This window comes from Pangasianodon hypophthalmus, chromosome 22 (genome assembly GCF_027358585.1).
Source record: "Pangasianodon hypophthalmus isolate fPanHyp1 chromosome 22, fPanHyp1.pri, whole genome shotgun sequence".
In the NCBI taxonomy this organism is placed as follows: domain Eukaryota; kingdom Metazoa; phylum Chordata; class Actinopteri; order Siluriformes; family Pangasiidae; genus Pangasianodon; species Pangasianodon hypophthalmus.
The window spans coordinates 8363094-8386797 of record NC_069731.1 but is presented as its reverse complement, the minus strand read 5'-3'; the positions used below and the strand labels follow the sequence as shown (position 1 = coordinate 8386797).

Genomic DNA, 23704 nt, shown 5'->3' with positions numbered 1-23704 from the left:
CTGAAGTAGATGGCTAGAGGAAGGACATTGTAATCAGTAAGGATTAATTAAGCCATACTAAAGGAGCAGTGTAGTAAAATCTAGTGTCTAATCACTCCTGTTTGCTCCAATCTGTTAAAATGCAAGTAGGTCAGTCTGTATTCAGCTTATCATTACATATAGAGTCAAAATCCTATTTTCTACTTATTTAGTGTGATTCTAATTCGAGTATCAAATTAAGTACTGGGATAATGAAATATAAAATATTGAATTCGCTGATTAATTTCAATTATTTCCAAATAACCAGAAACACTTTGCCTTCCTTTTTGTACTGGCTCACCAAAAATTAGAGAGCTTAAGGGCTAAAAAAACAGGGATATGTTTTTTTTTTTTTTTCTTGAACTGTCCAGTTTTAGGAAGCCTGTACACATTATAGCCTCAGATTCGTGACATGTTATGTGTTCTGAGATGCTTTTATGCTCACCGCGGTTGTAAAGACCAGTCTGGTTTCTTTTATCAAGGCGTTTCCACCTACAGAACTGCTGCTCACTGGATGTTGTTTGTTTTCCTCACCATTCTGTATAAACTTTAGAGACTGTTATGTGTGAAAATCCCAGATCATTTCTGAAATACTTAAACCAGCCTGTCTGGCACGATAAAACATGCCATGGATCTTACTGAGATCACATTTTTTTACCTATTCTGATGATCGATGTGAACATTACCTCAAGCTCTTGACCTGTATCTGCATGATTTTATGCATTGTGTTGCTGCCATATGATTGGCTGATTAGATAATTGCATTAGTGTATGCATTAGTATGACGCATCAATTGTAACAGCTAATTGTAGACAAAGGTATTTATTGTATATTGTAACCTGGCAGAGTGGTATTTTTCCATAACATAATACTAATCCCTACTACTTCTACTAATAATATTTCCCCCTACTCTCTCCTTTGCAGGCCCAATAAATGTGTACAGGTTCCCTGTATAAAGGTTTATACAAGTTTCAGTATATAATTGTGCTTGGAGCCATTATATTTTACATATAAAATGGCAGAAAATAATATGAAACAGGACTAGATTTAAAAAAAGGGCTCTGAGTTCTGTATGAAAATTAACCTTTTAGGTCCTTTTTATGTTTTTTTTTTTTATTTTCAATTATATTTAAATAAGGATATGAATATTAACCTTGTAACTAAGTGAAACATACATGATCGTGTATATCAATAATAATATCAATATTCTAATTTCAAAATAACAAAAAATCGGTTCTGTTTCTGCTCTGTCTCCTACAGCAGTGAGGAAAATAAAATGTATTAAGATCTTGGTGTCCACTACGGTAGACATTTATTAATGGGCTACTATTTTAATTCACAGACAATTAAACTGGTCCCAGACGTCACTACACAATTCTTGACATGTTAATATACTGTATATAATAATAATATAGCAAAAATAACTAACTAAACAATATTTCCTTTTTCTTCCTTACTTACGTACTTTTTCCATTTGCGTAAAATGTGCTTGTTGTGACAGAAGCCATGTGGTGAAGACAGGAAGAGGAAATTGTCACGCCCCCACACTGAAAAATGAGGTATAATGGGAAAGCCCAGGATGTCCTCCTTAGTGTACAGCAGGAATTAACAGTGTAATAGTGTAAAATATGTAAAAGGAGAGACGAAAAATCTAGATGTCCACTACAGAGGACACAAATGGATAGGTGGGTCTCAGAAGAATATAAAAGTTCATAAATGTCAAATAAAAACTGCAGTTGAGCTGCTTTTTCAACACATGCTCTAGCCATGGACAATGTAGGTAGGAAGATTTCATTATTTCAAAATATTCAGCACATCTCTGTTCTCCATATGCATCCACATCCACAACTGAAATCAAAAGCACTGATCAGCAGATGTATTTAACACTCATGTTTTGTATATTTGATGATACACTGTTATTTGTGATACCTGTATATAAATAATGATACAGTTAATATCTTCTCTATCCAAGGAGATGTTTATTAAGACAAAACCAAATGCCCTACTTATAGTTAATGTAGTACAGTATAGCTTGGCTTTCCATTCTTAATTCTGACTTCAACCAGGTTTGGGTCGAGAGGGTAAGGGTAATAAAATTTTTACATTTTGACTGATTATGTTCATGAGAATAAATATATTAATCTACACAGTATTACAGCATCTAGTGTATTATCTTTATAATACTATAATCAAGTACATCCTAATAGAGCACAGATCAATGTAGCACAAACCTTCCCTGACCCCCCACACACAAACACACACATACACACACATACACACATATACACTCAGGAAAAAAAAAATCATCAGCAGCAAACAACACTGGCCATACAGGTGAGGAATTACAGATGGAGAGATTATATGATGGAGAGCAGATGGAGTATGACATCAAACCCTTGGTAATTTGTATTTCTGTTTTAAAGCATTTATTCTAAGAGCTAGCTAAACATTTAGTATTAATCAAGGTGTAATTTGGTTGAGATGTTTGAGAGAGCCTAATACACTGCATGGGAGAGTCACCTGGATGCTATCTGAGCCCAATTCCCTTCCTAAAGTATGTCACAGTATTACACAGTTCAACAGTCTGTTTACTTTAAATTACCTGCCTGAGTTCAAAAAGGCCTGCGGTATCAACATTGCATGTGAACTGACCAATCCGGTGTGTGTATGTGTGTAACTGAGCATGGCGTCTAGAGCATGGAGTTGGCTTCCCCATCAGCCGTCGCTGTGTCCTTCTTCTTATCTTTCTTCTTGATGCGGCATATTACAATTACCAGGAACAAAACTGCAACGCAATAGAAATATTCATTCATTTCTGACATGTAGAAGGTTAAAGGAAAAATGCACCATGAATGACTTGCATGTCAATCTTTATAATTAGTGTGTGATCTTCAATAGCATCCAAGATTCATTTTGTAATGAAATTCTTAGACTGCTTTGTTTCAAACGTAGACATGTTGGTCGATTTACACTTTGGTGAACAGTCTCCTACACTACTCACAATGCCGCTGGACTACCTGCTGACAGTGTGCAGCTGCATTGCCTTCTGAGACACTGACTTCACCGCTTGCTGTCTCCACGACTTCTATGCTGGATTTCACTTTTTTCCCCCATTTTCTCACCAGTTTGGTTATACAACAGCTATCAACCAGCGAGGGTGAAGGCTAGCACATGCTATGTGACATGTGAAGCCAGTGTGAAGATGCTATGTGACATGTGAAGCCAGTGTGAAGCCAGTGTGAAGATGCTATGTGACATGTGAAGCCAGTGTGAAGATGCTATGTGACATGTGAAGCCAGTGTGAAGATGCTATGTGACATGTGAAGCCAGTGTGAAGATGCTATGTGACATGTGAAGCCAGTCATGACCTCTTTTTTCAAACTTCTGCTCATGCTGTGTCACAGGACAGCTAGCACACATGGAGAAAAGCGCTATCTATCCTCTTCCACATACATGATTTCACAGACACTAGTGTCGCTCTGATTGACGGGGAGAGAGAGAGAATGCCATCCCTCCTGCTCAGAGAGCACAGTTTTACTCCCTGGCTATGGGTTCGAACTCATGATCTCTCGATGTTAAGGCAAATGTTTTTCTGTTGTGTCACTCAGGAGACCTGAGTTGCCTCAAACCTGATTGTGATCTCTTTTGTTTGCTTTCGTTGAAATTTTTGTCTCCTATTAAATGCCATTGTGACTGTCCCCCCTGTGACGTCAGGGCAGCAAACAACTTCTCACAGGAACGAAAATATAGCACTAACCAACAAATTAACACCACAATCTCATATTATTATTATTATTATTAGTAGTAGTAGTAGTGTATAATTATTAAATATTAAATATTTTGTGTCTCAGGGTAGAGCTTTCCTTTAAGCTTTCTAAAGATATGCATGGTAAGATTAACCCTTCTAAAGTTTATATACAAAGCTTTGCCAGTACACACAGCACACACACATATAGTACATTAAGTATATACAAAGCCATCTATAAGCCAGCACTCTAGCACATTAGATTAAATAAAGATTAAGGTAAAAGTGTAGAATAAACGATTTCATTTCAGGGGATTGTACATTTATACTGGGAAAAGTTCTTTCAGATTTGAAATTCCTAAACCCTTTTTACTGAAGTTTAGATATTTGTCCCTGATAGACTCCTTAATTGGTGAATCTTAATAGGTTTTATCTACTGAGGCCAAAAAAACAGAACAACAGTACTTGTCAATTGTACTATATTCAAAAAGGACTGGTATTATATGATCAATAATAAACCAATATGTGTGGAGGTCTGCAAAAACCCACTGGACGTCGCTGTACCTGAATTCAGGAAAACATCTGGTTTTGACCAAAATTGATAATATATATACATTTTACCAAAATGTGGAAATATTTTTATTTAGGTTTCTTTCTATGCTTGCCTTGGCATCTGCCTGCAATCTTGTTTAAGGGGCAAGTTTAGACAGCGGTAAATGCAGTCTGTCTGCCTAAGAATGTCTAAAACCTTGCTAGCTAAGTGTGCTTTTCTCACAATTTTCTCACAAGTCTTCGGATAGTTACATGCCATAAGTCTAATCAATTCAGTTACTACTGGCTGTGCAAATGATTCATCTGCTTCATCATATCATCATATAAACAGAGAAGAGTGCGTACACACTCTGTGCAGATGATAGCGTTTGAATTGTTTTTAATTTTTAAAATGTTTAAATTGCCTAATAAAAAGACAAAAATTGATCCAACAGAACAGAACTGACTGCATTAATCACTGATTATTTCCCCACCAACGTTAGCATGAATAGAGATGAGTGGAGTGAAGAGATGACGATGAGGCTTGTGTTAAAACGCTGCAAGTGAACTTTATACCTGAGGTGATGAGAAGAAACTAATGTGGATGATGCAGATAATCAGTGAGAACTCATTTCCCATTGTGAACGTATAATTTGGCAGTAATGTTTTAGGTTACATAGATTAGATTATAATGTAGTAGAGGTAGTCGAGGCGTCGTTCAGTGGAATAGGAATGAAATCTTTAAATGCAATTTTCTCCCTTTTAACTTTTGGGAGACTTTAAAATGCTAGAACTTTAACCGTCGCTGAAAGACGTGCAAAATTGAAATATTTCAGCCCAAGAAAACCTGCAGTTTTCACAACAATACATAGAGAAAATGACAAAATTGGTCATGTGAAGGGTTTCCAGAGGCCACTACACGTATACATACAAAAATAGTCAAATTAAATCGCTACTTTATGTATATATGTTGTATCTTACCAATAAATCCCAATACTCCTCCAAGAATGGCCGCTGTAGTGGACACGCTAAACTTCCAGGCATGAGTCCCTGGCTCCACGTAACAGTAACCCAGCTCAGTACAGTTACATACTCGAACTGTTAAAAAAGAGCAGGGAAAAAAAACAGCACTCTTACAGTATATTATATGTTACATGTAGATAGCTGGTAACTGTCAGAGAAAGAGAAATCTATAAAAAGAATTCCTTACCTTCGAACTTCTGTGTTACACCTACGCCAGCATTGTCCACGATGTTGACAGGGATGCTGAAGGTCTGGTCAGTGGTGGGCTTCTTCTTCAGCACGAGCTTAGCCGCGGTTCCTACACAACACAAAGCAACAGCTTTCCTCTTTCTGGTAGGTCCAGGTTGAACAAAATGACAGGGCTTCTTCCTATATATTGTGTTAATATCTGCATTTGTAATACTTTATCTTGAACTTTCATCATCAGCTAATGTAATAGTCTGTCTACCGTTTACTGGTGTGATCTCCCAGTTAGGAGATTTGCGGCCCAGCTGCAGTGTGAAGGTAAAGGGTTCTCCAAATGGCTCAGCATCTCCGTCCACGGCAGTCAACACCAAGGGCTCTGGCTTCTTCACACACATGAATCCCTGCGTCTTCTGTAGCTTAGGGTAGTTATCATTTACATCCATCACCTGGATGGACACTTCCCTCTCAGTTTCCTGCATCTGACCCTCTGATAGGCCACAAACACAGGAACATTCATATTGATCATTCGTTCATGCAACCTACCAGATTACAGTGTATTTTATTATATTTGATGAAATCAAATATCTGAATATCTGTCACGTTTGTCCAAGTTGAGTCAACAGATTAACAATAATTTGTCAAGGCATTCTGAATTAGGTTGTAGTCAAGTCTTAAAATGTTTGAGGTGTCGTCTTTACATGATGTTGACCTTGATGGGGCATGGATTAATCTGGAAGCTTTCATATACCAGTGCTTCTTAGTAGCATCTTGCTAGACAAAGTCAATGACAACGACTCACACTTTCAATCGCTCTAGTCTCAGGGCCAACATCATGGACCAATCTGACACCCGGATAGGTTTGGCCACGCCCCTTTCTTTATCATGTAGAATTAGGAAATATTGCATCAAGATAGCAGGAAATAGATAAATGGTTAAATGTGCTGGAGTTGATCAAATAGGAAAAGTGAGAAACTGAAAAATAAAAGCAACTGTAATATGAAGGTTTTTTATTTTTAGCTCTGTAAATAAGTGTTCGAATTCAGCTATATTTTAACTCATTAGATAGTCTATTAACTTTTGTGGATTTTATAGCTAGAAAGTCTTGCGCTGGTTATCATGCCTGTGAAGACATTCACTGGTAGCCGCTTTAGCATTTTGGGTTTATGGTCACAGCAAGCTTTAGTATAAAGCAGTGGTGTTAAATCTCATCCACAAAAGGCTGGTGCGGCTGCAGCTTTTCATTCCAATCAACCAGGAACCACACCAACGAGTCTACTGAAAACCAAGATCAGCTGATTCAATAGGCAGAATAGGGAACGATTCCAATTTGGCTGGAAGCAAAACTTGCAGCCATACTAGCCCATTGCAGATGACATCGGACACGCCCGGTATAAAGACAATGACCTTTCAGAGGTACTTATGTAGGGTTTAACAATATACTGTGGCCTCGTTCCCACCTGACTCGTATGCGATGATTCGGACAGTGAGTTTATCCAGCACTTCTCTGTCCATCTCTGCTTTAGTCTTCAACTCCCCAGATTCAGTATTCAGGTCCAGCCAGCCATGCTCATCTCCCTCCAGCTTAAACCTAACACACAAAGCCGACAAACATTTCTAGTCCATAACTGTACTGTGTCTCTTCGGCACGATAAACAGAAAAGCTGTGCTTGCTGTTTGGCATCGCTTTCATTCAAACCACACAAAATTTATAGTTCTGTTACATGTCCTTTCATGTAATTTTTACTTTTACTGGACAATCTTTGCTTAATCTATTTAATTCTGGTTTCTCTTCTAAAGGCATTTTGAAAAATCAGTGATCAACTAAATAATCCGCCTGGTTTATGTTGGATTTCACATGCGCCTTCTGAATTACAGTTGATGTGTTACGTATATTTTTCTTATTAACTGCAAATAAGACAACCCAAAGTGTATCCCAAAAGGTATTTTTTTCCCTGAAGGTGAGAGAAGACTTAGCCCTGCTGGCTCAGTTATACCAGCTGCCACCATGCAGTCTATGGACAGTCAGAATCTCACTACACTTATTCCCTTATTATAAAACTGTACAACATGATTCTTCTTATACCACTGCTGCACTAACCTGTATTCTAATGCCAGTGTCTATAGCGCTAGATCTACTGCACTTAACTTGTTGGCACTTAATTATATTCATACTTAATATTATTCTTCTTGTAGTTACAGTATGTCATAGGTGCACTAACTGCATATTATGCATGTTGAATGTTGAGCACCAGTTGAGCTGGCCAAAAAAACTATTTTGTTATACACAAAGTTTAACTGAATGGGATTATTACATGATCTTATGTCCCTCTGGGTCTTTAGCATTGGCTGTCAAGATGGTGGTTCCTACGGTGATATTTTCCGGGATGTTGACATTCACAGTATCTACAGTGAACACTGGAGGCTCATCCACATCAACCAGCTCAATGACAACGACTGTGGTGGACTGATTGTCGTAGTCCACCCCCTCGATCAGCGGCTCAGGATTACGGGCATCAATGCGAAGCTTATAGGCAGACTGAACTTCATAATCCAATGGCTACAAAAAAAAAATGGAGAAAAAAAACAAAGGACAAATAATTAGAGCAGAGACTGGTGAGGATAAAAGAGTCATGCACATCCTTGAGTTTAGCTGAGCCATGTTCCTAGTCTTCCTACCCGTGCTATGTAGACTCTGCCCTCTCCAGTGGCATCATCAACTTCTATGGCGAATACATTGTCCGGATCACCTGCAGTGATGTGGTATTCCACCTTAGAGCTGCCTGTCCCTGGATCATCAGCATCCGTAGCCTTGACAGTGAGCAGAGTGTCCCCGACTTCAGCTAATTCTGGAACACTGTATGTCCCATACTGCACCAGGGTCAAAAAGCACAACCAGTAAGAGCAGACACTATGCATAAACTAAAATAAAACACAATCAAGGAAGTAACGCTGCTTACATCATTCTTCTCAAAGATGGGGACCTCGTTATTGAGGTCGATGATGTTGATGACAACATCACACTCTGTGCTGTGAACTAGATAGAAACAAGAGTAGTTAGTAAAGAATTGATTTTTTGCTAGTGATGGCATCGATCCAATACCCAGTATCGGTATCGAGCCAATAACAGCAAAATAATGGTGGATCGGATATGTCAGAAAACATATCCGATATCAGATCCTGTAACAAATATCAAAGAGTGTAAATGGATTTGGAAATAATATTTATTTTTTGGAACTGAAAAATATTTATGTATAAAGAAACCTGACTTTTTTTTCTTTTGTTAGGATTAATTTTATTATATTTATACTTTATCAGATTTATTATATTTACAATATTTAAAATTAAGTGTTGTGAAGTTAAAGGTTGAAGTTTCAGTATCAGTATCAGTACTGGAAAAGAAAAAGTGGTATTGTGCCATCTCTACTTTTTACACTTTATACTTCCAAGTGACAATTGAAAAAAATAGATATTTTTCACTTTTGTAATCCGCTACACCTTTACCAGACTGCACAGTCAGCTATACACTTGACCTTTGATACACACAGAGGTAAGTGAAACCTTGTTGAAGGGTGAGGCCGTGTCACTAGGGTTTTACGTGTCATTTGTTTATGTTGGAGATCTGCCCATGCCTTCGGAAGCTTGGTTCTTTAACCATAGACATAATACTTGATGGAAATGTGCATCTATGACAGCTTTCTTTCAATAACCTATAGACCACCACTGGCAAAGTACTATAACCTCACCTCCATCTGTAACTGAAACTTTAAGGTTATATTGTGGCACATCCTTCCTACGGAAGTTATTTTTGGCCACTTGGATCCTTCCACTCGCTTGGTCAATGTTGAACATTCTGTCAGATGGATTGGTGGGACTCTGGCTCAAAAGCTTGTAGGTCAGCAGCGAGTTTGGTGTGTTCTCCTTGTCGGCATCATGAACCAACAAATCTCCGACGTGGCTATCTAAATAACCAACAACAAACACTGATTAGGAGAAAATTTTTAAAAAATAAGAATGAATGAGTCATTTTTCTTATAAAGAACCAGTGCTGTTGATATTTATTGTAGTTTCTACATGTGTATGATAAGGTATCTTACCAACTTTCTCATTCTCCTGCACCTCAAACACACTTTTGTCGCTGACACACTTAGGAGCATTATCATTTACATCTCCCACCTCAACTTGGATCTCCATAGGAGATTCCAGCTCGACGCCTTCCTCATCCTCAGCCAAGACTACCAGGATGTACTAATGAAACACACAAAAACACAGCGACATGAGAGAGCTTTTACAGCAGCAATTCTGTCCTGACAAGAGTGAAATTATTGCAACTACTGCTTAGTACACAGCCAGAAAAGATATTAGTCTTAATTTCTGAAAAACGTATACTATATGACCACGATCATCAGCTGGCAGAACGTGGTCCAGATGAGGGCCCAGCAAAGTGTTTCAGTAGATCCAGCACAGTAATTCAAAGACTATAGGGTTTTTTTTTTAAAGAATGAATCACTGCGATTTCCATTTGACAATCTGAATGTTTAAAGATGGCTGGAGAAAGAGGTTGGCATTTATTCTCCACTTCAAGTTCAAAACAGATCTGTTTCGAGTCTATGGCACTATTCAAAAGTGATAATGTGAAGTACTAGTAATGTGGTAATGAGAACAAAACAAAACCACTTTGAACTGATTTGTTATATTTAATCACTAATAATTAAGCATAAAACTACTGTGGACCTTCACAAATTTTAGCTGAATACCCCTGCTAGAACATAGAAACATCTTCTGACAGCTTCACGTTGCATACACATGCAGCAAACCTTTTCAGGATTTAATTAACAAACAGCATTAATTTTATACACGTGTGAACACGAACATGCAAAATAGGTATACAGTTGACTGCAAACATGTGCATAACCTTTTATATGAAAAAATGGAAAAATATACTTCTACTTCACACTTTAAACATGTTCTTAATGTTACTACAATTGAATCTAAGTTCACAATATGTTTTTCTATTTAATGTACTTCCACTAGCACATATTTACATAATGTCTATAGTCTTTGTACTTAAAGGTACAAAAAAAAATTTCTCATGCAAATTGCACCTGGTGTCATTATAAAATACATTGCCATTGATTGGGAAGATTTCAGCCAACAAGTAGCAATCATGGTGAAGGTGAAAGTGCTTTCTAAAGTTCTCAGGGACAACATTATTAAACAACACTCGAATGGAAAAAGCTACAGAGCCGTAGCAAAGACCTTAAACATCCCTGTCAGTACAATTAGTTTGATAATATGCAAGTATAAGTTTCATGGAACCACAACTAATCATCCCCTGGACAGGTGTACCAAGCAAGATTTCATGCTCTCTCAGACTAATGATAAGGAAGGTAAGAGAGAAGCCAGCAGTCTCTCAAAAAGAGTTGCAGGATGACCTGAAAGCAGCATGGACAACAGTTCCACAGAGAACAATAAACAGTGAACAGCACTGCAATCATCTCCAGTCCTACATCTCATGCAACACTCCTTTGCTAAAAAAGAAGCACAGAGATGTGGCTAAAAGCATATAGACAAATCAGAACTCTTTTGGAACAATATACTTTGGTCCTATGACACACAACTAGAATGCTTTGGCAATAATTCAGCTCATCATGTCTGAAGAAGGCTTGTGCGCATGAACTGAAGAACACCATACCCACAGTGAAGTACAGAAGTGGGAGCATCTGATATGGGGCTCACATGTCATCAAAGGAAACATGAATGGAATGATATACTGGGACATACTGTATTAGCGGGGAGTTTAATCTCATCGGCTAAAAAAATGGAATCTGGGGAGAAGATGGACGTTTGCACGAGAGAATGACCCAAAACATACATCCAAAATAACTCAAGAAGGCCTTGCATGGCCTAGCCAATCTCCTGACTAGAATCCCATTGAAATTTTATGGAGGATTTTGAAATTGCAAGTCTCTCGTAATCTTGGGGAACTGAAAACAAGGGGAGTGGGCCAAAATTGAACCACGATGCTGCAAAAAGCTAATTACTTCTTACCATAGACATCTCGAAGCTGTAACTGCCAACAAAAGCTTTCCAACAAAGTACTAACGTGGGTAACGCATGGTGTCCGAATACATTTTTCCCTATCATAACTTTGTTTATGCTTATGAATACATACTTTTTTGTTTACATTTCTAAGTACAAATTCAAAAAGTATTATGTCTATAAATATGAAGTGGATATATGCACTAGAAGTATATTAAATATTCACCGGTAGAATAATACACTAGTAGTTAACACTAGGGTTAAATGTTTTGCTGGAGTCATTACTTTGAGGTAAGAGTATGCAAACATCTACCCTAAATTAGCCCAAGATCATATATATGTATGCAGCTTTACCATGGTCTTGATCTCTCTATCCAGTGGCTCTATGATGTAGATCTCTCCATCTTCATTGATAGTGAAAGGAAATGGAACCTCTTTCTCCTTCTGCACCAACCTGTACAGTGCATTGGGGTCATTGGCACGCACCTAAAAACACACACACCCACATGAAATCATTAAAATGATCACATTTAGAATAGACCCATAACTAAACCAGTAAGCCAATTGCATTTCAGTAAGCATTTCATTTTATGACGTATCTTCTTTTTACTCTTAAACCAGAACTGACCGTGGTAAGCAACATGGGGTATTCCGCTACTAAATTCTCCATGATATTGATAGGTCCAGGTGAAATCCACAGATTTTGAATCACAGCAATATTGACCCTTGTGACGCTGCTCAGCGCACCTGGAGCTCCTCCACCTAAATCCTCCACTCGCACAATTAGAGTGTAGTCTGGATCCTGTATGACGTTCATTCGCCTGTTCTCTGCACACACATAAGAACAAATACAAGAGTTAAACCCTAAATACAGAATTCCCCACTACAAAAATATTACAGAAACAATTTATGGATTATTTGCAATATGGTTAACAAAGTTCCAGTTAATTGTGTATTTACAGACTATATGTAATGAGCAATGTTTGAGCAATGAGTGATGCTATTAACATACAGCTGAGATTTTACACTCTATATCCTTACTACTTCTGAGATACACACACGTGTGTGTACTGAATGTCTGAAGAATTGTTTCTTTTTTGTCATTAGCCAACTAAAAGGCATGAAATTCTACCTAGCAAATATGTGTACAGAAAGCTGCAGGATCTAATCAGGTTGAAGTCTTGCTTAATCTCGGCTGATACTGCGCCAAATCACTGGAATGAGCAGAATTTTATGCTTAAAAGTACACTCCAGGTCAAGACATTTGCTCCTGTCTCATTTTTTTTCCAGTTATACCCCCACTCTATCTTTTTTTAAAAATTCAATTACCGTTTTTGGAAAACCAGTGTTGGCAAACCAACACTGTAGAATTACTTATGAACAACATTCTGTAATGTATATGTAAATGTATATTCTACATGCTGTAATTTGTAGCACAATCTAGACACTAACCAATCAGTAAACAATCACTGACAGTAACCAAGAGTGCAGTAAAACCTCAGTAACAGTCAAATGCCTTGGCAGCAAAGCCACTACTTGCGATGCAACGATATCAGTACTGGAATTGGGTATCGATCCAATACCATGCTCATTTCCTCCTACTCATAAAAAAACGTTCCAGTACCAGTGTCCGATTCCAGGCGATACTACGTGACATAAGCCTGGTGTAGACTGTCACATTAATGAGAAGATAACACAAAATGACAGCGATCTGGATACATTTTGCAGACTGCAAACTGTGCTCTGTGAAATTATCAAGATGAGGAACTAAAGGATCTTGCTATAATAGAAGTAACCTGATAACCTGATCTTCACTGCTAGCAGCACACACTGGCTAGGTGAGAAATGAAACATGCAATAAAAACAAGGAGACTTTACTTACAGCTGTACAGATGTGCTTTTTGAAAGTAGAATGAAACCTGTTCACCACTACAACCCTAATACTAATACACAAGGTAACTAGTGTAGCTATGTAGTGCATGAAATTTCTGTGTTTGCTTTTCATGGCCACTATGTAAACCAGAGCTAAATAACATGTTCTGTGACATGCCTGGTTAAATAATACTTAGTAGGTTACTCATTTTAGTATCAGTATTGACAAGTCCAAAAACAGGTACTCATACTCAGTAGTCTGTAAAAAATGGTACTGATGCAGCCCTAGCAACAACCATTACCAATAGCCTTGATGCATATCTTTTACAGTAGCTAAAATATTTATGGAACTTTCGCAATTTTGGAAAAAGGCAAAATTGTCCGTTAGGCAACTCGTTAAATTTCAACCTTAGAGAGTCTAATGACTGACTGTTAAAGTAGGCGCATGAGATTTTTTGATATCTACTGAAAGAGTACCAGACTGGGGTTTAATGCAATCAGTTGTTTTACTTGATATTTTTGCACAATGAAGTAATGATAAAATGATGCGTTGAGATTATTTAGCTAAAACGTTATTATTTCACTTTAATCCAGCAGCCAAGGTGTAGCAGGTAACTTAACTTGCTATATCCAAGAGATGCCACTATATACATGAGCACTTACATGCATGAAAACTCAGCTACCCCCGCGCACACGCACACACACACACACACACACACACACACAGAGGTCTCTTTGTTTTAAAAAAATTATTTAAGACTTACAAAACACTGTAAACACTGTATAATGTAGTATGGATCATGTGTGTGTGTGTGTGTGTGTGTGTGTGTGTGTGTGTGTGTGTGTGCGCCATGCTCGTACCAGCACGTTGAACACAAGTGAAAAATGGGTTGTCGTCAAGGGGTATGTTGTTCCTTGGAAGGCAGAATTCATCAAACTTCCTCTTCAGAACGTCAACACTCCCCCTGGTTTCTCCACGACTGTACCTCACTCCAGTTCTGGCTTTTAGTGATGCAGCTCCTAGAACACACAAATAGTTACACAATCCCACAAACACGCACACCTTTTTCAATAGAAGTTTGGATGGTTATCTTACCCTCCTCTGTGGTGGAAATTTCCCCAGTGTTTGGGTCGATGCTAAAGAAAGCTTCTCCATTAGTGTTGGGGATTTGGCTCTCAATGCTGTAGGTCAGTTGTGAATTGGGTGTGTCCGGATCATCAGCATCACTGGCGACCACATGTACAAATGGAATTCCTACATTCAAACAGGAAGACGAGATTACAATAATAGATATTTTTAAGTCCCTCAAGGCTCAGCAATAGGTCCTTTGGCTTGTTTTCAGGAATTCAAACATCTCAGTAGGTACGTCTCACCTGCAGGTGAATGCTCTCTGATCGTTCCACTATACTGGCTCTGATTAAAGACAGGAGCATTGTTGTTGACATCCACAACTTGGAGAACAACTGTGTAAGGTCCATCAACGATGTCATCCTCATCTGAAAGTGCCTCAATCTACAAGCAAATGCATTTATAAATGTTAATAATACGACAGATAGTTCTGAGCTCAGTGAGAGAGCGGATAGTGGTTCTGCCTCACAGCTGACCTCAGGTTACTGTCTGTGTGGAGTTTCTCATTTTCACCCCGTGTCCATGCGGCTTTCCTCCGGTTTCCTCCCACCACCCAAAAACATACCAATACATGGATTGCCTTTGCTAAATAGACCCCTAAGTGTGTGAATGTGTGTTATCACCACTTCTTCAGTAGATAATCTCACCTGTATACTGTAGACTTGTACTGCTGCTGTAATTATAATGACTATGATGCTTATATTGAACATCCTTTCAACACACTTAGTACTGCTACACAATGTTACCCTATTGTTAAAAGTGCTATACAAATAAAATCGAATTGAATTAAATGTGTGCGTATGTGTGTGTGGTGCCCTGTGACGGCATCCCATGCAGGGTGTATTCCTGCCTCACGCTCACGCTCAGTGTTCCCAGGATAGACACTGGATCCTCTGCGACCCTGACCAGGATAAAGCTGTTGCTGACGATGAATATATTAATGAGCAGACCTTGAGAAACTCCGCTCTATGCTACAGTGTACTGAAAACATTAACTAAGAGGAAAGTGTATTTGGCCTATTATCAAACAAGTCAAAATACAATAAAAACCCTGTTTTTATACATAAATTCTCATTCTATTTGTCTGTGTTTATTTGAAAGGATAATATTTGTCGTACACTTAGACTGTATCTTTTTCCTGGGCTCCATTCCAGTGCTTCTTCCAGGTACAGCCAACCATCAGGAGATATGTTAATCTTCCCTTCTGTCTCACCACTCAAACGATATGATGACACGCCCTCTGCTGTGGATGTAAACTGGACGTACAACGAGTTAGCACATTAAAGGAATACATCATTAATGAATGGCTGACACTGCATAAATGTGAGTATGGATCTGTTTACATGAACACATTAGTTTAGCTACATTCTATTAGATTTCACTCATTGTTAGTACTTTTGGGTTTCGTGTGAGAGCTGGAATTATTATGGAAATCATAAACGACCAAAATATTATGTATAATGCATGTCTAGATAATTAAAACTTCTTAACCAGAAAGAAAAAAATCTTTACTATAAAAGAAGAAAACTAATATCAGTAAGACTGACACGTGATCTTTGCTTACCTGAAAAATAGCATATGGCACTGGTGTGGCTTCTGGCACATCCAAGACTTTATGATCTAATGGTCCTTTCTTATCCTCTAGACCAACTCCGTAAGCCTGTGTAAAACATTTTTTTTCAATCCCTTTAAAATCCCGTGCAGTTATTACATTTTCATGGCACGTTATCTCTTAGATAAAACAGAGGCCGATGGGAAGTATATTCATGTGTGTTTTTTGGTTGACAGTTAGGTGTAATTAGTCTTTAGTGATTAAAAATAAAGCCGAGAGTGGACTTTAGTACAGTTACTGATTTACAGGAAATGAGACCACACGAGTGCAAGGTGTTGAAAGTCTGAAGTGGTTAGTAACCAGGCTACTCTTTGTTTAAAGGAGTTCATCTTAAACACACACACACACACACCACTTACAGAGCTGACAAGAAGAGTCAGGAGCAGCAGCTGTGCGCTGGCCATAATGAGAAATAATATCTGGAAAAAGCAAAAGCCATTACAAATTCAGTAAGGCAAGACAGAGACCTACATATCTAATATAATTACAGAATAATTACAAATATAGGGTGGCTGTATGACACCACAAGCTACTTTTTTGTGTATATTAGGAGAATCTGAGCACTTAAAAAGGAACCTAATCATAAATTTCATAACTTTTATGACAAATGACCAAGGGCATAGTGAAACGATCAAATATATACCAGTAGGTTCTTACTGGACTAAATATTGAGGTTTAACTCATCGGTCTTTGGCTTCTTTTAGAAATTATGGAAGCAAAAAATATAAAATTTTATGCAAATTCTATGAACACTGCAAAGAAATTATCATTTTACTTGACCTCCAAAGTATTTATCAACCTCATACACAAGGTCAGTCTGTTACTCAAAAGCCCAAGCAATGACCAACTGACTCACTAAATATGTACCATGCTGCTATGTCCTTAATGGGCTTTGTTAGCCTGATCTGATATGTTAAATCAAATACCTTAATCTTATTCTAAGTATACACTTTCAAATGACTGCCTGCTGGTGTAATAGATTACATAGTAAATAGATTGGATTCAAATTTCCCTTAAAATTGTTGGTATTTAAGTGATGGATTAGTTTTCTTAGTGTAGAAACTAATTAACACACACGACCATAATAATAAAAAATCCTTTCAATTCTGGCTAGCACCAGTAGTAGACCAGCAGTAATAAATGGGTCGAGTGTGTCAGTGAACTACATGGACACGCCTCAAGAGTGCGAGAAGGTGACTTTGAGACGCTTTCATTCTCTCACTCCCTTCTTTAGTTATCGTTCTTGTTTTTCAATATATTTTGCACTTGTAATTTTCACTTTGCATACTCTTATTTTACGCGTGTAAAATTAAGAATGATGCTTCAGTTTAAATGCACTAAAATAAATTATTTTACCCAACATTACAGATGATATTAAATGATGTTGAAATGATCACTACTATAACTTATTCCATCAGAGAGAAATCACGACCAGAAATAACGGTAACTATTATCTTTGTTCGCAATGTCTTCCACACTGAAAGCAAATGTGCAGTCCTCATTTAGGGTATAAAAATGTGAATAGATTAGAATAAATATAATAGATTAGTTAAAACACATTAAAACCGGGACATAAAAACATGAAGCATATCTGATATTTTCCTAGTTGGGACTAAAAAGCCTTTCTGCCTCTCAGGCCCTGTTCACTCACACTCAATGACCTCTATACACTTCTCATATTACACAGCTAGAAACTGAAAACATTTAAAAAATTCAGTTTGTTCAAGCCATAATAATGCAAATAGATTTACATCTGAAACATTAACATTTCAGTGAAAATACTTCATCCAAGGTCAAGGCCAGCTAAAACCTTTGAGGAAAGCCTCAACAAAGTCAAACCAAGATCACATCATGTGCTCCCATCATGAGAGCCTCTCTCTCTCTCTTACACACACACACACACACACACACACATACACACAATGCCACTTTTATCACACCACCCTGGATATCATTAACCCAAACACATAGACAAACCATATAAAATCAAATAAAACAGAAAATGAACATTGGATTAAGGGAGTGAAGCATACCTGTCAGGACAGATCCCCTTCTGGCTGAGCACTGACAGAATGAAGCTCACTAGCTTGTAGAACTTCCTGCTACAGTGAAACTTTAACTCATTTTATTGAACCTAATCATTATCTAAAGGTTCCGCTGCTTAGGGGAGTGGAGACCAGTGCTCATGGGAGTGGAGTCCTTGTCTGTATAAGTCAGTACAAGTCGTCTGATAAAAACAAGCTGGCAAACAGGAAAAGCATACATGCTGAACCCAGTGGTCTTTTCATCCCTCAGGGTCTTGCCATCTTCACATATGGGAGAGTTGAAAAGTTTATTAAGATCTTCTTCAGAAACTTCTTTAAGATGTTATCCTAGTATAGCTGTACATGTAGCTTGAGTAATACAGACTAAAAGGTCACAGACTTTGCTCTTTGATCTGTCTCCCTTTCTCTTAGCATCACTTACTTTTCTCCATTCTTCTAGACAATGCAATTCATTGAGCAGTCTGTAAATAATTGAACAATCATGCAATTTGTTGTTTCCATACTCCAGCAGATTGGATGTGAAATATGCCATTACATCAGCATATGCAGTATATCAGCATAATGTCAATTGAAAAAAGAAAAAAGAAAAAAACCAGTCAGGCCCAGAATTACTGTCACCCTTGATGATAACAAGCCTCTTTTTGTAATGTCTACCAGAGATGGACATTACTGATATTGTCAAATTTTGGACTGTCTTTTATGCAGGAATAATATATGGTCAAAGGCAACTAAGGAGTTCCTGGAAACTGAGAAGAAACAGAACCATTTTTTTCCCCACGAATAACAATTTGATTGAATTTCTTTCCAATATTCTTCAGGAGAAAATGCCCGTATAATAAAAAAAGTTGCATTTAAAAGTTCTCATGAGAACGATTTGTTTTGATTTTGAGCCAAGTAGTTTCTCCTTTTGCATGAGTGGAATGTTTGAATAATGTTTTCTGTGATGATTATTTTATACAATGAACTACAGACTTTCTTGAACTGAAATATGTTTCCCTTTTACACATTTCTCAACCACAACTGCTTACCCCCAAAAGTGAAAAAGGAAGAAATTATACTGTATTGAAATATTCCATTCCAGCTATATATAGCACAATAACATTGCAGACATTTTGTGTCAGGGCCGGGACGCGAACTTGTGTCTGTGCCATGAGGGTCAGATGCTCTACCAGTGAGCAGAGACCAACTCAAAACTGGCTTAAAGTTCAGTGAGTTTAATGAAGTCTAAAGTCCAAAAATGCAAACATGGAAAAAAGGCAAAAAAACAAGAAACAATGGTTATCCACAAAGTTTAGTCTGGAAAATCCAGAGAAAAGATCCAAAGAAAAATGGCAACGCAAAATATCTCCTCAAAGGAGTACTCCTACGTAAAAGTCTCTCATGAGAACAAAGGCATAAATCACAAATCCTGACAGGACCCCCCTTAAGGTGCGGCTCCTGACACGCCCAAACTCAGGAGAACCTGGACCCCTGGGTAGAACGACGCCCATGAAGAGGCCAGAGGGGCGAGCGACGCCCACAGCGAGGCCAGAGGGGTGAGTTACGCCCACGACGAGGCTGAAGGGGGAAGTGACGACCACAGCAAGGCTGGAAAGGGGAGCGACGACCACGGCAAAGCAAGGAGGCAGAGCGACGCCCTCAGCTGGGCAGGGGGACGAAGCAACGCCCTCAGCTGGGCAGGGGGACGGAACGACGCCCTCAGCGGTGCAAGGAGGCAGTGCAACAGCCTCAGCGGTACAAGGAGGCAGAGCGATGTCCAAAGAGTGGCAGGGAGGGTGGGAAAGGGCTCTTCCTGAGAGGAGGGTGATGTATGCAGTTTTCTCTGTCTGGAGGGAAAGACGAGGACTACAGCTTGACTGTGAGGGAACACTGGGTGAAGATTCCATGACAGGCATTGGGGTCTCCTGAGAAGCATTGTGGTGGGGACAGATGGGGTTCTACTGGAGGGGCTGGTGCCTGAGGAACTGGAACTACAGGTGGGGCTGACGGCAACTGTCTGGAAATCTCTTGGAGGGCAGTCAGGATATTAGCCACCAAGGTCTCCTGCTGGGCATGAGAATGGGCAAGTAACGCCTTGTGGCGCTGAACCGAGGACTCATGCTGGGCTAGAGTGGAGAAGAGCTCTCCAAGAGAGTGTGAGAAAAAAGGCAATGCAAAATATCTCCTCAAACGAGTACAAAGGGAAAAATCACAAAATGATTCACTAGTAACAACAGACAAAAAACAGAGAAACTTACAGGAGACACGAAGGGCTTGTCTAGCAACATTAAACACCAAGAAGAGAAACTAAGGAACGGGGCATCTTAAATACACAAGGGGGAAATGAGACAAAGGTGGCAGTAATGACACAACAAACAGAGGGAAAACAACCTGGGGGAACAATGAGGGCCTCTAGTGGCTGAAACACAAAACAGCAAGTCCGGGATCCTGACATTTTGACAGCCAGTACATATATACAAAATGAACTGCTTAGGCTTATGTCCAATTCACAATGACACAAAGCTATCCAACAACTTGATCAAAGCGTGACATTCACTGTACGAGGAAATCTCACTTATCTAGCCAGGTTTTACATATCTTTAGGTAGATCGACTGTTTTTTCCATATCATTTGTAAAACTGGCTCCTTACCCAACGGAATCTTTGCAGGAAGATAGCCTGCGCAAGAATAAAAAGTAAATATAAACATTTCCATATCGTTTTGGATAAATCTATTTGTTTTTTTTAATTGAGATGTATGTTAGTAAATGAAAGTATGTTATTGGCAGAAAAATGCAATTTTGGCCAAAACCAGATATTTTACCTTTGTGGATATCAATTTTGCCAGAATTCAGACACAGTGACAGCTGAAGGGGTTCCTGTGAGGGGGAGATTTGTCTTTTCTCGTTTCTTTCGAGGGGGAGATTTGTCATTTCTTGTTTATTTTGTTTTGTCTCATCTCTCCTTTCATTTTCCCTTTTGTGCGTCACTAATTAGCCAGCCTATCGTATTACCTGGAGCACAGAAGCAGGCATATGTACAGACACCTTGGGGCGTGAAAGGGGCCTTTAGCCGCGCGTTTGTGTAGCAGCGTTTGGCGTGTTGGGACTGGAGCCGAATGTCGGAAAGAGCTGTACGAGTGAGCTTGAACAGGTGTTTGTGCGTGGCTAAATTTATTAAGTCTTTTGTGAGTGACCTGACTGGCATGAATATCTTGGGATTAGCACCTTGATTACCTGTCATTGTCGTGCTCAACCACGGCTGTGGCGTAGTTTTTTCATGCTATGTACTAGCTATTGAACGGACCTGTCATGCTGAGGTATTTAGCCTATTAATTTCGTAGCTGCAGATTCCTTCTCTCTATATATAATATATAGTATATATATAATAATATATATATAGTGAAGTCTGTTTTGTTTTCTCCCTTTTTGTGTCCTTTCTAGATTAAAACAGCCTTTTTTTTCTTGTTGTCAGCTGCTGTTCTCTGTAGGTGTATATGTGTGAAGTTTTACTGGGGTGCTGCTCCATAGATTTTATTGTTGAACTTCCCTCTAGCCTGTTGGCTATAGGTCGTATGAAATATTTAGTATTAAGGAAGTGTGAGCCACTGGCTAGAGGGTTTCTTTTTAATTTTTTTCCCCTTTATTATTTTTTTCTTTTCTTTTCTTTTCTTTTCTTTGTTTCACTTGGTAACCAGTAGGGCTGCAACTAACGACTATTTTGATAGTCGATTAGTCTACCCACTATAGAAAACGATTAATCGACTAATCGGATTATAAATCACATAATTACTCAGTGGCTCCTATTTACCTATAAGCTTTTAAATTTAGCTTGAGTTTGTTTTAGGCATGAGGTAAGTAACCATTAAGACAATAAAGATGAATAATCAAAAAGATGTCATTTATTCAACTCAACATCTATTCAACATTGCTGCTAATTAGACTATTTCTAAGACAAAGGTTAAATAAAAAAAGTCCTTCATTTTCCATTTAAAACAAAGGAAGGCAAAGTGCTGATATGAAATTCAAATAAAAAAAAAAATCAAGTACCCACTGTTTTTTGGTAAAACAAGGACAAGAAGCAGCAATAAAAAACTACAACAAACCAAACTACAGTTTTCCCATCAAAAAAATAAATGAGCATCTTTTGCAAATTGCAACTATATAAGACGACATATCCACTACACTTTATTTAAACTTAAGAAAGTCAGCATCTCTACATGGTCTTGTTCAAGGCTTGCTCTCTTCCGAGTGCAAATATTCCCCCCTCATCAACCATCAACCACGGAGAGTGGTCTCATATCGGTGACCAGCATGTTTAGAATAGACTCCGTGAGGGCAGTCGCTTGCTGCAGTGTATAGGTTTATTTCTTTTGTAGAAAGCCAAATTAAAGGTAGCTTTAATTTTCTTCGGACTGCATAAATATGATTTAAAAAAGAAACGTCAGACAAATGGGTGGCATTACTCTTTTAAACTCAAATACGCCATTGATAGTAGACATTCAAACCTCATTTTGGTAGTGATTCTAGTATCTTGCGTGCTAACTATGCCTATATATAGCTAGCAAGTTAACTAGCTTACTATCTTACCAAGGCGAGTCTGACTCCGCTTCCAGTCCAATGTGCTTTCTTTTCAAATGCACGAGCATGACGGACGTGCTCCCGTGCCAAGAAAGGTCCACCTTACAGATATTACACGTGGTCCTTTTATTTCCCATATCTAGGGAGAAATGCTCCCAGACTTTTGATGTTTTCGGACATGTCACCGCCATTTTTTAAATGTTTTGTTGTCACTTCCTGTTCGCAACTACTTGACGTATCCAACTAATAATCGACAACTAAATTCATTGGCAGCTAATTTTGTCGACTGCGTCGATTATTCGTTGCACCCCTAGTAACCAGTCAGCCTAGGTGCTGGTTGGGCCAGGGGTCTGGGAGGTTACCTAGTGGCAGGTCTTTTTGGAAGTGTGTTCACGTGTGGCAAAAGCTTGCTGTGCAGGTTTCCTTTACATCACTAGTATGCTATATGTTCTGAGTGATGGGCTTGCAGTGTAGTATGTATTTGCAGCACTTATTTATGTATTAAGACTTTAGCTGCTCTTAACATTTTATTCACTCTGGCTCTTCTGGCCCAAAGGTCCATGGTTATGTGTTTGTGATTCTTGTATTTATTTATTCCTTTATTTATTGATTGATCTATCTGCTTCATAGACCCCAAAAGGGTATTCAATAAAGATTGTATTTTTTATTTTTCTACAACCTTGCATCTGTCACATGTCTGTGGATTAAAGTTATGCTCACTGGGCCAATTATTGAAATGGGTTGACCACAAGTCATTGAAATACAATGTCTGAATGTTATGGCTATGATCTCTTTATGGTTTATCCAATAAACATTTTCAAATAAAATTCATGCATCATCCTAATTAAGTTCAGTTGAAAATATTACTTAGACTTCACACAGAATTTACATAGACAGGCACCCCAAAACATTTATCCAATCATCTTTTACATAATAAATACATATTAA

General features: G+C 38.4%; 1 protein-coding gene across 1 annotated transcript; it reads right to left on the bottom strand.

Moving 5' to 3' along the window:
• Positions 1 to 1976: 1976 nt before the first annotated feature.
• cdh17 (cadherin 17, LI cadherin (liver-intestine)) lies at positions 1977 to 18286 on the bottom strand. The gene is made up of 19 exons (XM_026924274.3): positions 18187 to 18286; positions 16513 to 16572; positions 16106 to 16201; positions 15660 to 15797; positions 14788 to 14926; positions 14510 to 14668; positions 14275 to 14433; positions 12170 to 12369; positions 11896 to 12027; positions 9597 to 9747; positions 9246 to 9461; positions 8460 to 8536; positions 8179 to 8370; positions 7815 to 8059; positions 6960 to 7090; positions 5765 to 5989; positions 5504 to 5614; positions 5275 to 5391; positions 1977 to 2802 (listed from the first exon to the last, which is right to left on the bottom strand). Exons 2-19 carry the CDS (start codon positions 16555 to 16557, stop codon positions 2708 to 2710), a joined length of 2628 nt encoding a protein of 875 aa, XP_026780075.3. The 5' UTR covers positions 16558 to 16572; positions 18187 to 18286; the 3' UTR covers positions 1977 to 2707.
• Positions 18287 to 23704: the final 5418 nt, after the last annotated feature.